Source organism: Helianthus annuus, chromosome 6, assembly GCF_002127325.2.
Source record: "Helianthus annuus cultivar XRQ/B chromosome 6, HanXRQr2.0-SUNRISE, whole genome shotgun sequence".
Classification (NCBI taxonomy): Eukaryota; Viridiplantae; Streptophyta; class Magnoliopsida; order Asterales; family Asteraceae; genus Helianthus; species Helianthus annuus.
In genome coordinates, this window is record NC_035438.2 from 55,003,605 (window position 1) to 55,019,435 (window position 15,831).

General features: G+C 41.9%; 1 protein-coding gene across 1 annotated transcript; it reads left to right on the forward strand.

Annotated features, from left to right (window-relative positions):
- Positions 1 to 508: 508 nt before the first annotated feature.
- LOC110944812 (replication protein A 70 kDa DNA-binding subunit C-like) lies at positions 509 to 3,100 on the forward strand. Its single transcript, XM_022186456.1, has 11 exons — positions 509 to 661; positions 765 to 1,032; positions 1,115 to 1,214; positions 1,314 to 1,441; positions 1,574 to 1,658; positions 1,728 to 1,860; positions 1,935 to 2,143; positions 2,239 to 2,359; positions 2,447 to 2,641; positions 2,735 to 2,803; positions 2,891 to 3,100. Exons 1-11 carry the CDS (start codon positions 509 to 511, stop codon positions 3,098 to 3,100), a joined length of 1,671 nt encoding a protein of 556 aa, XP_022042148.1.
- The last annotated feature ends 12,731 nt before the right edge of the window (positions 3,101 to 15,831 follow it).

Here is a 15,831-nt window from a genome sequence, read left to right on the forward strand (position 1 = left end):
ATTAAATTATTTGGGGGAGTGCAAAATCCTAAAAAATGTATACATGGTTTATAGTATGATGTTAATTTGATCATTGAAAAGATTTCCTATTGATTGAAATATATGTTTTCTGGTTGATATGATCACTCAGTTTGTCAATGTCCAAATAGATTGTTTGGTAAGTCTAATTTTTTTTTTGAATTGATGAGATTGAATAGCAAATGAATACTAATATATTAGGAAATGAATACCGTAACCGAAAATACTTTCTCTCAAATTTATATTTTTGTAAATGATTTATAACTTCCAAAAATATGTTCCAATTATTCCATAAGTTTCTCATTTTGAATTCTATAAATAAGACGTGAAGTTAAAGAGTTGTATTCACATTCAATTTGTTTTTCTTTCTTGTGCTTTGGTTTTCGAATTCTGAGGTTAAACCATTTTCCCTGTTTTCAATTATTTTCTTCATTCTTATATAAAACAGAATGAGAATCATGTACTGAAACTTTCTTTGTTTACCAGTGAAATGGAGAACAATCAGATTACTATGTTCAGGTCACTTAATGCTCATTCCACAAACTATACCATCAAAGCTAAGATCATATCCATGTGGGATAAAAAAATGAATGGTTATGATAACCAAATCTATCGAGTTGACATGTTGTTGATGGATGAAGAGGTAACATATTTTAATGTTCTTATATCTTTATTAATATCCTTTTTTTAACAATAGTTTTACATGTTCATGTTCTAAAAGTCATTATATATAATTACTATTTCAGGGTTCGTTCATTCAATGTAGCTGTTTACATAAGCTTTTCAAACGGTTCCTTAAGTTTTTGGTAGTTGATGACTGTTTATTGATTCACAAACCATCTCTAGCCAAAGATACAACCAAGATTAAGGTTACTGGAAAAGATCAGAAGCTATCGTTGTATGCTTTCACGTCTGTTCTGAAAACTGATAACTGGTCTAGTCCTCGGTACTTTTTTAAATTCACTGATTTTAAATCTGTGTTGAGTAAAAAAGTTGAAGTGAATACACCAATAGGTAACTACTTTTAAAATTATTTTTGTTTAATTATTGAATAAGTTCAGTTGTTTATATATTATCATACTGTTTTATTGTACAGATTTCATCGGTTATTTGGTTGTCTCATATCCTATTGAAGATGCAAATAGGAAGGATGGATCTAAAACAAAACGAATGAACATAACCCTAAAGGATCTCGAGTAATTATTTTATAAACAACAAGTCAATATATATATTTTTATTTATATATGTATTAATCTACTCTTTTGATATTAAATTTAAACATTTTTTTTATACAGAGATCAGAAGATTAGTGTAACGTTGTGGGAAAATTATGCAATCACTTTGTCAAACTACATGAATGATAAAAACCGCCCTGCTCATGTCGTTATAGTTGTTCATTTTGGCACAGCGAATATATATCAAGGTATTAGTTATATTTTTTAACAAAGTATTTTAACAATGTCATTTAAATATATATATATATATATTAATTTTTTCAATTTCGCATAATTAATTTTTTTATGTATCATTTAAAAAACATGTGTGTTATAATCAGGTAAAGTTGGCCTTACTAACATGTTTGAAGCAAGTCGTGTCTTCATAAATTCTGATATTCATGAGATAAAAGAATTCAAAGACAGGTATATCTTTAATAAGTTATTATTCGTTTTAAATTTAATTAATTTTTTTAATAAATTGTACTGTTATAGGTATCTTGAGAAGGAGTTATCTAAATCATCTTCAAGTAAACAGTCATGCTCTCAAGTGATATCGAATACAGAAGATGAGTTTCTAAATGTTGAAGATTTTGTGTTGACCGGTTTTATTGCTTCAATTGATGTGGTATACATTAAAAAAAGGTTATTGTATCTTATATATTTTATCATATTTATCTCTCACTATAATCTACTTATTAGGAGAAAAAGGTTATCATTGTTGGTACTATTATAGCAATTTCAAATGATAAGCCTTGGTATTATTTATCATGCAATCATTGTAAGAAGCAAATTGAAGAGAAATCTGAATTGGTTGAGAAAGATGATGGCAGCTTTGACGTATTGGATGACAAGTCTTTTGAGTGTATAAACCCGGATTGTGATGCTGTTGACATTGTTCCTGTTCATCGGTATCTATACATTTTTTATAGTTACTTTTAAATGTCAAATATAATTTCATATACTTTTTTTTCTTAACAATTATTAACATTTTATCATATAATAGATACAAGATACCTCTAAGGGTTCAGGATTCCACCGGAACCGTTTCCTGTACGTTGTTTGATTATGAAGCTATTAAGCTTTTGAAGAAAACCTCGAAAGAACTACTTGATATTTATTCAAAGGTACAATTAGTTTTCATTCTGAGAAATGTTATTAGTTTTTTATTAAACAATAGATATATATGTTATTATTTTCATCCCATTATACAGGTTGACACTTCCACCGAAGGATCGTTTCAGTCACTTCCATCTGAGTTTGATGTGTTGTTGAAAAAAAAGTTTGCCTTTCAAATCAAAATTTCCAGTTTTAACATTTCCAACCGGATTGAAAACTATGGAATTTCAATGTTATCTTCCGATGAGGATCTACTTTCTGCTCTGGAGAAAAAATGGAAAGTTAATGAGGTTATTATTTTCTTCCAAACATAATAATAATAATTCAGTTATTATATTTACGTTTCTGTATTCATAGATTGAAACTATTCTGAATTTTTGTAGTCTGATGTGTCTGAGTCAAATGTTCAATGTTTGTCCGATTCAGTTGGTAATGTGAAAAGTTTATCAAAGGTATTTTTTTTGTTGTGCTATACATTTTTTTACTCTACAATGAAAATATTATTAGCAAACTGATAGTTTTGTTTGACTAAGTTTCAGGAATCTCAATTTGTGATGGGTGACAGTGTTACGCCAGATCCTATAGATGTTAATGATCAAGATCCGTCAAAGTTCGAAAACATTAAACGTAACCTTGAAGATGTTTATGATGTTGATAGCTCTTCTACTAAACGTCGTAACAGTCCTGGGAATGTTGAAATAAACAATTCTATCAAGTTGGACCTCATCACCCCAAAGATTAAGAAATAAAGATTTTGAAGTATGGTCTCCAAATGGATTTGCATGATTTGCACTTTTATTATTTTTAAGTTTTATGTTTCTTATCAAAACAAACTTATGCCTTTGACTATTATTCTTGTGTTTGAATGGATTTTGTTTTTTTGTTAATCTTTATGACATTGTCATTTCCTTTGTTATATTTTGTGTTTAAATTAAAGAGGTTAAAAGATAATTATATTTATTATTTACATGTTACAAAATGTGAATTTACGGAGCACGACAAGTATATATAATAGTGTAGAATAAAATTTCATACAAAATTTTAAAATATTTATTGTGTATTTTAAAAATAGATATTTTGATTGTCAAAGTATAATCATAATCTTATGTATTTGTAGTTTTTATTCGTCAATAGTACTTAACTACTCTCCAGTTAAATTTAAAAATCTTGCTTTACTGTATTTTTTTGTTTAGCTAATGTTATAACAATAGTAATGATTACTTCTATCCTACCATTTTTTTGTAATTATTACCCAAAATATTTTATTCTTATTTTTTGGTTCTAATCAATAAATATACTAAACTCCACTCAACACGCAATTAGGTTTTTATTAATAATATCTAATAAATTTAAGATTTTATTCTTATTTTTTCTTTTGACCCAAACCCTAATACGGTAACCCAAAATACTTACTGTTAATTTTATAAATTTGTAAATGATTTATAACTTCTAACAATAATTTAAAAATATGTCACTATATCGTTTATTTTAGTTTAATTTTTAAATGTGATAATAATTACCGATATACTATAAAGTTTTTAAATTATGTATTTCAAATCTTCATGATTAGATTTATATATAGATACCTATCAGTTTCTAAAAATAACAATTTTTTTTTTATAAAAACATATGTTATCCGAATATATTTGTTTGTAAAAATGTCTTTGATAACTTTCGTTGAATCATATATCATCAATTTAGAAGCTTTTTTCATATACATCAAATAAAAAAATCCTGTATGTAAAAATCTTAATTATGGAAAACTCCCTTTTTGACATTATCAATTCCATATTTGAAATTTTTTACGCTTATATATAGCATCATGAAATCATTGTTTTTGTATTCGGTTTTAATAATACAATGGTTGAGCTTCCTTTTCACTTGATACTTTTCCAGATTTTAATAAGGATCGATACGAAATCAATACATCGATTCAAGTTGGTCTCTAAACAATGGCGTGATGGCTTATCATCTCGTGAATTTGCTTTTAAATGTGGTTGCTATGTTGAAGATTATCTGGTAATATTTATTGTGTTATATTATTTACAGTACGATCCAATAACTTATTTTAACAACTTTCTTTCTCATTAATCTCATATGTTTTTAATCTATTTTTTTAGGAAATGCTCCAAGACCAAGGTTTGTTCATTTCTTCGTCTGTTTTGATGGAGTTGTGGCCGCGTGAACTCATTGAACTTTATGGCCTTCATGATCAACAAGCAAGTAAAGAAAACTTAAACGTTATAGAGGAAATGGTGGTGATTGAAAATGGTGAACGTACTGTTTATCAAGTTTATGATGATGACACTTAGCAACTTTGTTCTCATCAAATAATATGGTTTTGGGATAATGAAAAATCTTATTATGGTTCTTACTATTAGAGATTTCGGTTTTATTCAACTTATGCATATTTCTTAAAATATTGTATCAAATATATTGCTTAATTATAGAATTATAAAATATCAATTTATAGTAACAAATATCAGTTATTAAAAACTTACGTAATCATAATTAGTATCAATTAATTATGTACTCAAATTACGTGCTATAATTTATAATCAATTTGCCTAATTTGTCTATCGACTTTCTATAAATGATCGAAGACTTGTGTATAAGTTTGTGTCATCAATCATTTTGTTTATACGCTAAGAATTGAAATTTAAACACAAATAATAAACTACACTATTGCCCGTCGCTGCCACCAACGTCCTTGCAACCATTGCTGATCAGTGGCGGAACTAGCCTATTAAATTAGTGGTATCCCAATTTTTTTTCGTGCAATCATACAATAGTAAAAAAAAAAAAACAACAACAATAAAAATAAAGTAAAACAAATACCTAATAGACTTGTCCTCTTTTTTTTTTTCATAGCTTGAAATCGTTCCATCACCTCGTCGTCTTTTACTTAATGAAAAAAATCCTTTTCGACCACACAAACCATGACATTGTTCAAGAATGCAGCGACTGAGCGAGAAGCCGAGAGCAGGGACGAAGAATGCAGCGATTGAGTCTGAGCGAGAGGCCAAACCGACGTTTGGTTTTCTTCCAAGTTGCCGCCATACGTACTTGTGTTTTTTTGGGGCTAATCTAATCAATTGGGTCAGTGTTTCAATCGGGCTCACTTATTTATAAGTTTTGGTTGGTTAGGGGTATCCTTTTATTTATTTAGGGGTATCCTTTGTATAAAACCGAAAAAAATAAATAAAAAAATACACAATGAATATGGACTTGAGTCGTTATCTGTGCTACGGCTAACTTAACACTGGTTCCGCCCCTGGCTGATGTTACCTATGTCACTACCATTGCCACAGTTACCAATATCGCTATGTTGTAAAGCCAATATAACGAATTGACCGAACTTTATACTTAAGTCAAAAACCGTTTTGACAGGAACAAAACGAATGCATAGGCTAAAGGGTGTGGGGGTCATGGTTGGGACATGATTCGTTATGTAGGAACATGAATGGAAGGCTACACCACCTCCTTGCATGATCCACCATGGTTTTCAAAAAATCATTTCCTTTTTCTTTAGGTAAAGATAAATTAAATAAATAAGGGGATAATGGTTTAGGTCATGACTACACCCTTAGGATATTGGTTTTGGATGGTGGATTAAATGTGGATAACTTGACACTGACGTGGAGGGTCATGATGGTCATGAGGGTCATGACCACACCCTATAACCTTATAAAAACAATGGGTTTTTAACTTGAATATGTTTTCATTTATTACCACGATCTAACCGTTTTACTGGATTTATTTTTATCATGATACCTGAAGGGGTATGGTCCCAGATCTCGCGTCAGCACGACCGCGAGTGACCATTACCCTTATCTAAACCCCCACTAGCTAACAACTTACCTCTGTCCGTGCGGGAACGCGCAAACACAGTGGTCGAATCCAATCTGCCCAATGATGGAGGAGGACTTACCTGGAATATGAGAACGGTATAGTAATGCGGCATGGCACCGCATCTGGTGTATGAAAACGGAAGTACTCACAACGATGCGGCCTAGCACCGCATCCAGTGAACACTTCTATCAATACAAGGGAGCTGGATAACAGCAACAGTCACCACAGACGACGATGTGGCTTGGCACCGTATCTCGCGTATTTCTTGATCAAAGAATGAGACGCGGGAACATCTAGAGTTACCGCAAGCAGCGACGCGGCCCGCACCGCGTCCTGTGCACTCAGCAAGTGGGACTGACACCACAGAGCAAGTAGCACCAATGACAGCCGCCTGTCAGGTCTACGTAAGCGACAGGCTGACGTGGCTTCACCTCCACAACCGACAGGCCTGACACACCTGCAAAGGTGCAGCATGTCGTCAGTCTATCCGTCCACATCCTCCTTCACTCCTCGGCTATAAATACCAACCCCAAACCAGGTTTGAGGTATCTCTTCACAACTCTCTCACTACTACTACTATCACACTTTGCTTCCCAAGCAAATTACTGATTCTCACGCCGGAGAGTGGTAACAAGGAGCACCCCCCCACCCCATCCTCCTTGTTACGAGTCACGGTTTGTTTCCTTGTGCAGGAGATCAACCAGCGGACGACCCAGCCAGCGATCCTCGGGAGGAAGGGATTAACCCTTCTTGACGAGACCAGTGTGTTAACCCTGCCCGGTTAACCATTGTTTCATCATTGGCACCCACCGCTACTCTTAGCTCTTTTTTACCATCCCTCTCCCTCTCAAAAGATCATGACTGATCGTCTAAATAACACTGCTGGGGATAACCTAAACCCCACCAACTCAGGGCCTGCGAGGACCACCCCTCCAATCCCAAATCCTGGCCACATTGGCACATCAACGCAAGGGGGCGCATCCCTTACGTTTGGACACGACCTTTCACAGTACGCAGCTGTGATCCCTCCGGGCATGAACCTTCATGCCTGGTACGACCAGTAAACAGCTCTGCTGGCCGCGACATACAACAGAGCCTGCACAGATGCGCAGGTAGCTGTCGGCCCTACTCCGGCACCGCATACCCCTGCCGGTCGTATTTTACAATACGACGGCAAGGCTCCTTCACGCCCATCCTCCCGAAACAGGCGTCAAGACCGCGGATCCTCTTACTGTGAGGTCCGCACAATTGATGAGGACGATTCCTCATATGGGTCTCGTGCCAGAGGCCCAATACAAAGCCGCCTGGGCCCTCAAGGCGATAACAGGCGGCAATCAACAGCCCACCGCGGCTCCAGCATCCAAAGCCGGCTAGGACCATAGTCCCATCATGAAGGATATGGCTGCACCGACCCGGACGACCATACATATTGCAGGGAATCTCATGCCACTAGCAGCAGACGGGAGGACGCAACTATTCCCCTCCCACCCACCCCCGAAACACATACCTCCGCGCTGCAAAGCGCCCCGAGAACCAACCCTACAGGCCAAAAGCTGTGGCGGAAAACTCCAAATTCGCCCTAGAAATCGCCCACGCGCATGTCACCACCATAAAATTCCCATTTAACATTGGGAAATACAACGGTTTGTCCGACCCGGACGATCACATGAACATCTTCATAGGTGTAGGGTGCAACGGCAGGTGGAACGAGCCCACCTGGTGTCATTTTTTCCCCCAGACCCTCACGGGTCTGGCTAGGGCTTGGTTCGATTCTTTGCTAGTAGGATCACTGGCCTCATTTGAGGACTTACATGCAAAGTTCCTCGCACATTTCAGCCAGCAGCGACGTCACGAACGTGATTCGATGGACGTCATGAATATCTGGCGCAGGGACGACGAATCTCTTGAAGCGTTCATCTTCCGATACAACAAAGAATGCCTGGAGATAGGTGACGTGGCAGACCAAATGGCACGTAACCACTTTATCAAAGCCGTCAGAGATGAACAGATGGTTATGACCATCTCCGGCAAAGATGGCTTGCCAAAGAAATGGGAATATGTCATGGCTGCGGTCAAGACATACGCCCAGACTCAGCGGTCCCTTAAACCGCACCTCGCAAAGGCACAGCCCCAAGGGGAAGGTCAAACCTCCCGCTACGAGCCCAAGCGCATCAATAAGCGCAATCGAGACACAGGGAATCGCGGCAGCGATCCCAAACCATATTTCCCGCGTACCAACCAGTTCGACGCAAGGGCAACAATTAACGCCCAACGGGACAACCGGGCGTCAAAGAAAGAATCTCGGGACCAAAACTGGACTGAGATCATCAAGTCGCCAAGCGAAGTCCTTCTTACGGACGCGCAGTTCCTGCGACCGGCCAAACCAATGAAGTCCAAGAAAAATCAGGATCTCACTCTCTATTGTGAGTATCACAAGGACCAGGGCCATACAACAAACAACTGCATCAGTCTCCGACTGGAGATTGAGCGAGACCTAAAGGAGGGGAAGCTGCAACACCTGTTGCCCGGTGGACAAAAAGCCACCAAACGCATCACCCCCCATGGCGAATGCACCTCCTCCGGGAAGAGGACCATGTATGTGGCCTCGACCCATATGATCAATGGAGGCAAGGGAAGGCCGCGCAAGGCGGAGAGAAGACTGGACAATGACTGGAAAGACGAGCAAGTCGTCTTTCCAAAAGTCCGAGGCGGCCCGCGCGACAGGCGCGCCGTCGTTATTACAGGCCACCTAGCTCATTACTGCACTGAGCGACTGTTCATCGACCCCGGCAGTACTTCTGATATTATATACGAGCAATGCTTCAACCAGTTCGACCAGGAGGACAAAGATCGGTTGCAAGCGGTGGACTACCCATTGGCCGGGTTCGCAGGGGAAACCGTTTTTCCCCTGGGCCAAATTACTTTTCCGGTGCGCCTCACCAACGGAAGGCACACAAGAACGGAGGAGGTGAACTTCATGGTTTTGCCTCACACCTCCAAATATGACGTGCTCCTCGGGAGAGAATCCCAAGGCGATTTCAACATGATCACGTCCGTACCCCACTCTGCCGTTGGTTTCCCAACCGAAACAGGGGTCGCGATAATTTACGCACGCAGAGACGTCATGTTGTCGGACGAAATACGTCCGACCAAGATAGCAAGGCCTACCCCCAACAACCAACTAGAAAAATGGGTTCTCAACGCGAGATACCCAGAGCAAAAGGTCACATTGGGCCACGCCTTGTCCCCCAACACCAGAGCGCACCTGAAGCAGCTTCTCTTCAGGAACCAAGATATTTTTGCGTGGACACCCGCGGACATGACTGGGGTCCCACGCGAAATCGCGCAACATTTCTTGAATACCTTACCAGGTATCAAGCCGGTGATCCAAGGCCAACGCCACCTTGGATCCGCAAAAAACCAGGCGATGCATGAGCAGGTCGAAGAGCTGCTCTCCGCAGGCATCCTGCGGGAGGTCAAGTACCAGACTTGGTTGTCCAACCCAGTCATGGTAGAGAAACCATCCGGGGGCTGGCGCATGTGCGTCGATTATAAAGACCTCAACAAAGCCTGTTCCAAGGATTGTTACGCACTTCCAGAAATCGACGAAAAGGTCGATAACCTCGCACCATTTCGATGGAAGTACTTCCTCGATTGTTACAAAGGCTACCACCAGGTACAGATGGTAATCGAGGATGAATACAAAACGGCAATCCGCACACATACCGGAAATTACTGCTACACAAAAATGCCGTTTGGGCTGCAACGCGGGCGCAACCTATCAAAAACTGATGAACGACGCTTTCCGCGGGCAAATCAGCAAAAGTGTCGAAATCTACATGGACGACCTAGTCGTCATGAGCATGGAGGAGAATACCATGCTCACTGATATCGAAAGAACATTCCAAACTCTGCGAAGCGTCAATATGAAGCTCAATCCAGGGAAATGCTCGTTTGGAACGAAAGAAGGCAAGTTCCTTGGATTCATCGTAACCAAAGATGGATTCAAGGTAAACCCGGAAAAAGTTCAGGCGATCGAACGCATGCCATCGCCTTCAACAATGAAAGAGATGCAACGACTAGCCGGCAGGCTAGCCGCACTAAACAGATTCTTAGCCAACCATGCAGCTAAGTCTTATCCTTTCATCAAGACCCTGCGGAACTGTCTAAAGAAAGAACAATTCCAATGGACCGCAGAGGCTGAAAACGCTTTCCGGGAAATGAAACAGCGTTTGATACAACTCCCAACTCTAACCGCACCACGCAAAGGTGAACCACTTATATTATACCTATCCGCCGCAGACAATGCGGTAGGTGCGGTACTAATAGTGGAGCGGGAGGGAGTTCAAACACCCATCTACTACATCAGTAAGATGCTCAACGACCCAGAGACAAGATATTCAATAATGGAAAAGTTGGTACTAGCATTAGTACACGCGTCAAGATGGTTGCGACGCTACTTCGCAAACCATGTCATCACGGTGTTAACCAACTACAGGATCGGCCCGATCCTATCCAATGACATCTCTGGGAGGTTAGCAAAATGGGCAATCGAGCTGGGCGCGCACACACTGAACTATAAACCGCGCCCCGCGATTAAAGGCCAAGTCCTAGCTGATTTCGTTGCCGAGGTACCGGCAAATCACATCCATGAATGCGAAGAAGAACAAAACCCTACACCAACACCATCTTCCTCGGAAACTTGGGCACTTTTTACCGATGGTGCCTCCAACGAGGAAGGTGCAGGCGCAGGTTTGCGGCTCGTCAGCCCCGATGGCCAAGACCTTACCTATGCAATCCGCCTCGATTTCAAAAGCACAAATAACGATGCAGAGTATGAGGCTCTATTGGCAGGGCTATGTCTGGCAGTCAAGCTCGGCGTACAACATCTGGAAGCACACGTCGACTCCTTATTAGTCGCAGGGTAGGTGCGCGGTGACTATGCCGTAAAAGGGGATATCATGATCCTCTACCTCGAACAAGCCTCGCAACTAAAATCAAAATTCACTTCCTTCAATATCCGTCATATCAATAGAAGTGAAAACAAATCAGTGGATGCACTGTCAAAACTTGCATCCACCAGCTTCCAGCACCTGGCAAAGGAGATACGCATTGAAATTTTACAGAATCCCTCAGTACCCCTGCGCCAGGTTAATGTCATCCAGTACGGTACGACATCCTGGATGACACCAATCATTGCATACTTACAATCAGGTGTGACTCCCGAAAGCAAGTCAGAGGCACGCAAATTACAATACAAAGCATGTCATTATCAAATGGGAGACGGTATCTTATACCGTAACTCATACCTAGGCCCACTCCTACGCTGCGTCGACCCCCAAGATGCCACATACCTCATCAGAGAGATACACGAGGGAATGTGTGGCATACACGCAGGACCACACATGGTAGTGGCTAAAATTATGAATGCCGGGTATTACTGGCCCGACATGCACCTGGATGCCGTCAAAGAATTTCGCAAGTGTATTAATTGTCAGCGGCATGCTCCCAAGACTTTGCGCCCCAAGAACAACTTGATCCCGATCACCACCGCATGGCCCTTTCAAAAATGGGCAATTGACATGGTCGGACCTTTCCCAGACGCACCAGGTGCGGTCAAATTTATCATAATAGCTGTCGATTACTTCACAAAATGGGTAGAGGCAAAACCACTCGCCTCAACCACTGCTATGATAACGAGGAAATTCATTTGGGAACACATCATCTGCCGTTTCGGTCTACCAATATGCACCGTTACCGATAACGGCACCAACTTTGCTGCTGACGAATTTCAAAAATGGCTAGAAGAACTACATATTGAACACATATTCTCCTCCGTGGCACACCCGCAAGGGAATGGCCAAGTTGAGAGTATCAATAAAAGTCTAGTCGAAGGCATCAAAGAAAGGTTGAGAACAGCCAGGCGTGGCTGGGTCAATGAACTCCCGAGCATCTTATGGGCTCACCGAACAAGCCCAAAAACGAGCAACGGGGAGACACCCTCCAGCCAAGTCTATGGCTCAGAAGCGGTAATCCACGCGGAAGTAGGTCTTCCTTCACCTCGAATGTTGGCTATCAACAAAATAGCCAACAATGAAGCACGCAGGCTTGACTTGGACCTCCTAGAAGAATGGCGCGAAAACGCTGCCATCAACGAGGCCAAGTACAAAACCAAGCTTGAAAAATACTACAATTCACGCGTGCGGGTTTGTACCTTCAACCCGGGAGACTACGTCCTCCGCGATAACGAAGCATCTAACGCTGAACGCCCAGGAAAACTTGCCCCCAAGTGGGAGGGACCCTACCTCATCAAAGAGGTCTTGGGCAAAGGCGCGTATAAACTGCAAACGTTAGAAGGCAAACCTATCGCACGCACATGGAACGCACAACAACTTCGACGCTGTTACATGTAAGCCATGTTTTTACATTTTCCATGTAACCTACCGGGCCGCTGGCCATTGGCAAATAAATAAACGAGCAATTCAATTCAATTCAATATTGTTTATTACAACTATTACAAATGCGTGTTCCACTTTGCGGTATCTGCAAAAACAGAATGGCAAAATCTTCATTCGCGATACCCACACAAAGCGGTGACCACACACAAATATTGTAATAGGCCAGCAAAGGCAAAACATTAAGTGTCTATCCGGCCGGATACACACACGGTTTTTACAAAACCTACACAATTCCTAAACCCTAACGGGACAAACACTGGAATTGACTAATACTCATACGACAAAGGTATAGAGTATACTCAACCGCGTTTACAACGGGTAGAGTCCTGCATACACACGCTCAAATATGCAAGAAGTAAAAACACTTGTACAAATTGAGCAACAGTCAAACTTTATATTCAAAAAATTCATGCACCCACGTCGTGCACAATGGATTTACATAAGGTTATAACATTTACATGAGGAAAACAAAAAAGGGCACGCAGGCCAACCTAGTCCTACTTTGTACCGCTGGTACCCGCGCCACCTTTGGCGTTACTAGCAACCTCTTCCCCTTCCGAGTCATCAGCGTTAGCATACAACATCCGTAAACGATCTACATAGTCAGGCGCATCCAGGCACTCGTTAAGCTTCTCAAGCACGGAGATAGATGTGTCGTAAAATGATGCACAAGCCGCCTCAAGAAGCGCTTCAGTATTCACATCATGGAACCCGGACCGTTCATCGGTATACTCGCCTTTAGCCAGGATGTTTATATGGCTGATGCATCGATTATAACCAGCTTTAAAGCCAGCATCCCGGGCGCGCTGTTTAATCGAGTCTATACCAGTTACAGTTTCAGGCGCATCCAGGATAGCCTTAACAATCTAAAACAAAAGAGCAATAAGGTTATCACATGCTAACCCTACTACATGCAAAGGCACCAGATACTTACATGTGCAATACCGTGACACCGTATCCACTCACGGTCAGTCTCAAGCTGGTTAAACGAAGAGGTAAGGCTATCTCTAGCCTCGGCAGCTTCGCTAGCCTGCTTTTCAGCTACAGTCGCGCGGGCAGTAATCTCCGCAAGCTTGGCCTCGCGAGTCTGCACCTCAGCCTTTCAGAAACAAGAAACACAGTGTGTACAAAAATTATTAAACATACTCAGAAGGCAGAAGGAAAGTTCAAACAGAAAAGGCAACACATACCTGAAGGCTCCCAACAATCTGGTTCAAGTGGCCGCGATCAGCATTCGCTTCTTCAAGAGCCTTAGAAATGCGGCCCTCCCTCTCCTTGGCCTCTTCAAGAGCCTTTGTAGCACGGGCCCCCATCTCCTTGGCTTCTTCAAGAGCCTTTGCTAACTGGGCCTCTGCTTCCCGGGCCTTAATAGCAACCGCTTCGGCCGCAGCCTTCTCCTTGCCCAAAGCAGCATTCGCTTTCTTGGCATTAGTCAACTCCTGACGAACACGAAACAATGTTTCATTCTGTTTGGCCCAAGATACTTTCCAGCTCTTGCGCTCATCAGAAAGTTTTTCGTTCCAACTATTGCGTTCATCAGAAAGTAACTTGGCAAGAGTACGAACCTGTTTAAGCTTAGCAGTTGCAGCCCACTCCTCGGTCTGCTTATGCTTCTCAAAAGCAGCCCTATCCTTTTCAAGCTGCTCCGCACCCTCGCGAGCAGCCCTCACCAACTTTTCCGCCTCAGCACGCAGGCGGACAGACTCCTCCTCCCGGCGACCCAACGCTTGGTAGTCCTCCATAATGGCATTCACCATAATGGAACTCCCCACAAATATGGAAGAGAGTTGGTTGATTCGGAGCTCACGCGGCAAAGCGCGAGCTCGATTCACCTCGAACGGGGTGCCCACGCCACCCAAAATATCCTTGCAAAAGGAAGCATTATTTGAGATATCACCCCCCTGCATAACAGTCCAGGGGGGTCGGTGATAGCTCATACTCCGATCCGGTGTATAGGTGCGGTAATAATACTCTAGTTCAGACTCTCCAGGCTGAATCGGAGGCTCTTCGTAACCCGCACCACCAGAAGCGGAACCAGAAACCTTCTCAGCAGCAGGAGACTTCTGCGGTTCATCACCAGATTTTTGTTTCCCAGCATCAGAAAACCTCAAGTCCAAATCATCAGCATCATTTGGAGAGATCAGGTTGTTGGAGGAATCAACAGTATCAAAAATCTAGGACGCAGCTTTCCCCACAGTCCCCTCTGCTTGCACTGAAGAGTCAGGCACCACCTTGACAAAAGGAACTGAAGAGTCCTTACTAACCCCCGCATCCGCAGCCGTGGCACGCGGGGGAGACGGAGGAGCATCAAAGATAGAAAAATCTTTATCTTGCGGTTCTGCAAAACAAAAAACCAATAACTATCAGAAAACAAGTTATACATACAAACACTTGCAAAAGTTATAAATCACTTACCAGAAGTAACCGCAGGTTTCTTTTGCGTCGCACCAGTTGACCTTTTGGTCTGTATCTTCCGACGCTTTACTTCACCAGCACCAGCAGGTTTCTCCTCCGGCTTTCTCTTCTTCTCAACAGTAGGCTGCGAACCCGCAGAGGTACCACCTGCAGCCGCACCACCACCTGGAACACCCAAACCCTCAAGGGTGTTAGATACCACCACGTAATCGGTATATCTGCGGTAACAAGAACGAGAGATACCTGCTGCTTGCGACACCAAAGGAGGGGCAACATAACCCTCAGGTTTTCCCTTACCGCGACCCTGCGCGGGTTTCTTCACCTGTTTCCTCTCCACATGTTTCTTAGGGACAGTTTTCACTTCAAACTTCCCTAAGTCCCCAAGATTACCTGAGTTAGACAAAATCAAGCAAGCAAATCAGGGGGTGAACTTTAATAATAAGGAAGTTTTAGACTATACCTTTGCCTTGCGGCAGGGGCACATTCAGCATATCACGTGTGGGAACGCGGAAATTGCCAACAATTTCCAAGTTAAAACCTTCGCATTCCCCACACGAAAGCAACTCAACCTTGCCCTCAAAATCTGACTCAAACATCCTCCACAAAGGAGCTTTCTCTGATAAAAATACATGCAAAGTCAGTAAACAAGTAAAGGAAGCGAGGAAACCGCACAAGGGTGATAATGCTTACCACCACTCTTTTCCAGCACAACAGGCCTTGCCCTTCTATCAGGCCTGGTTAGCATCATCCGCAAC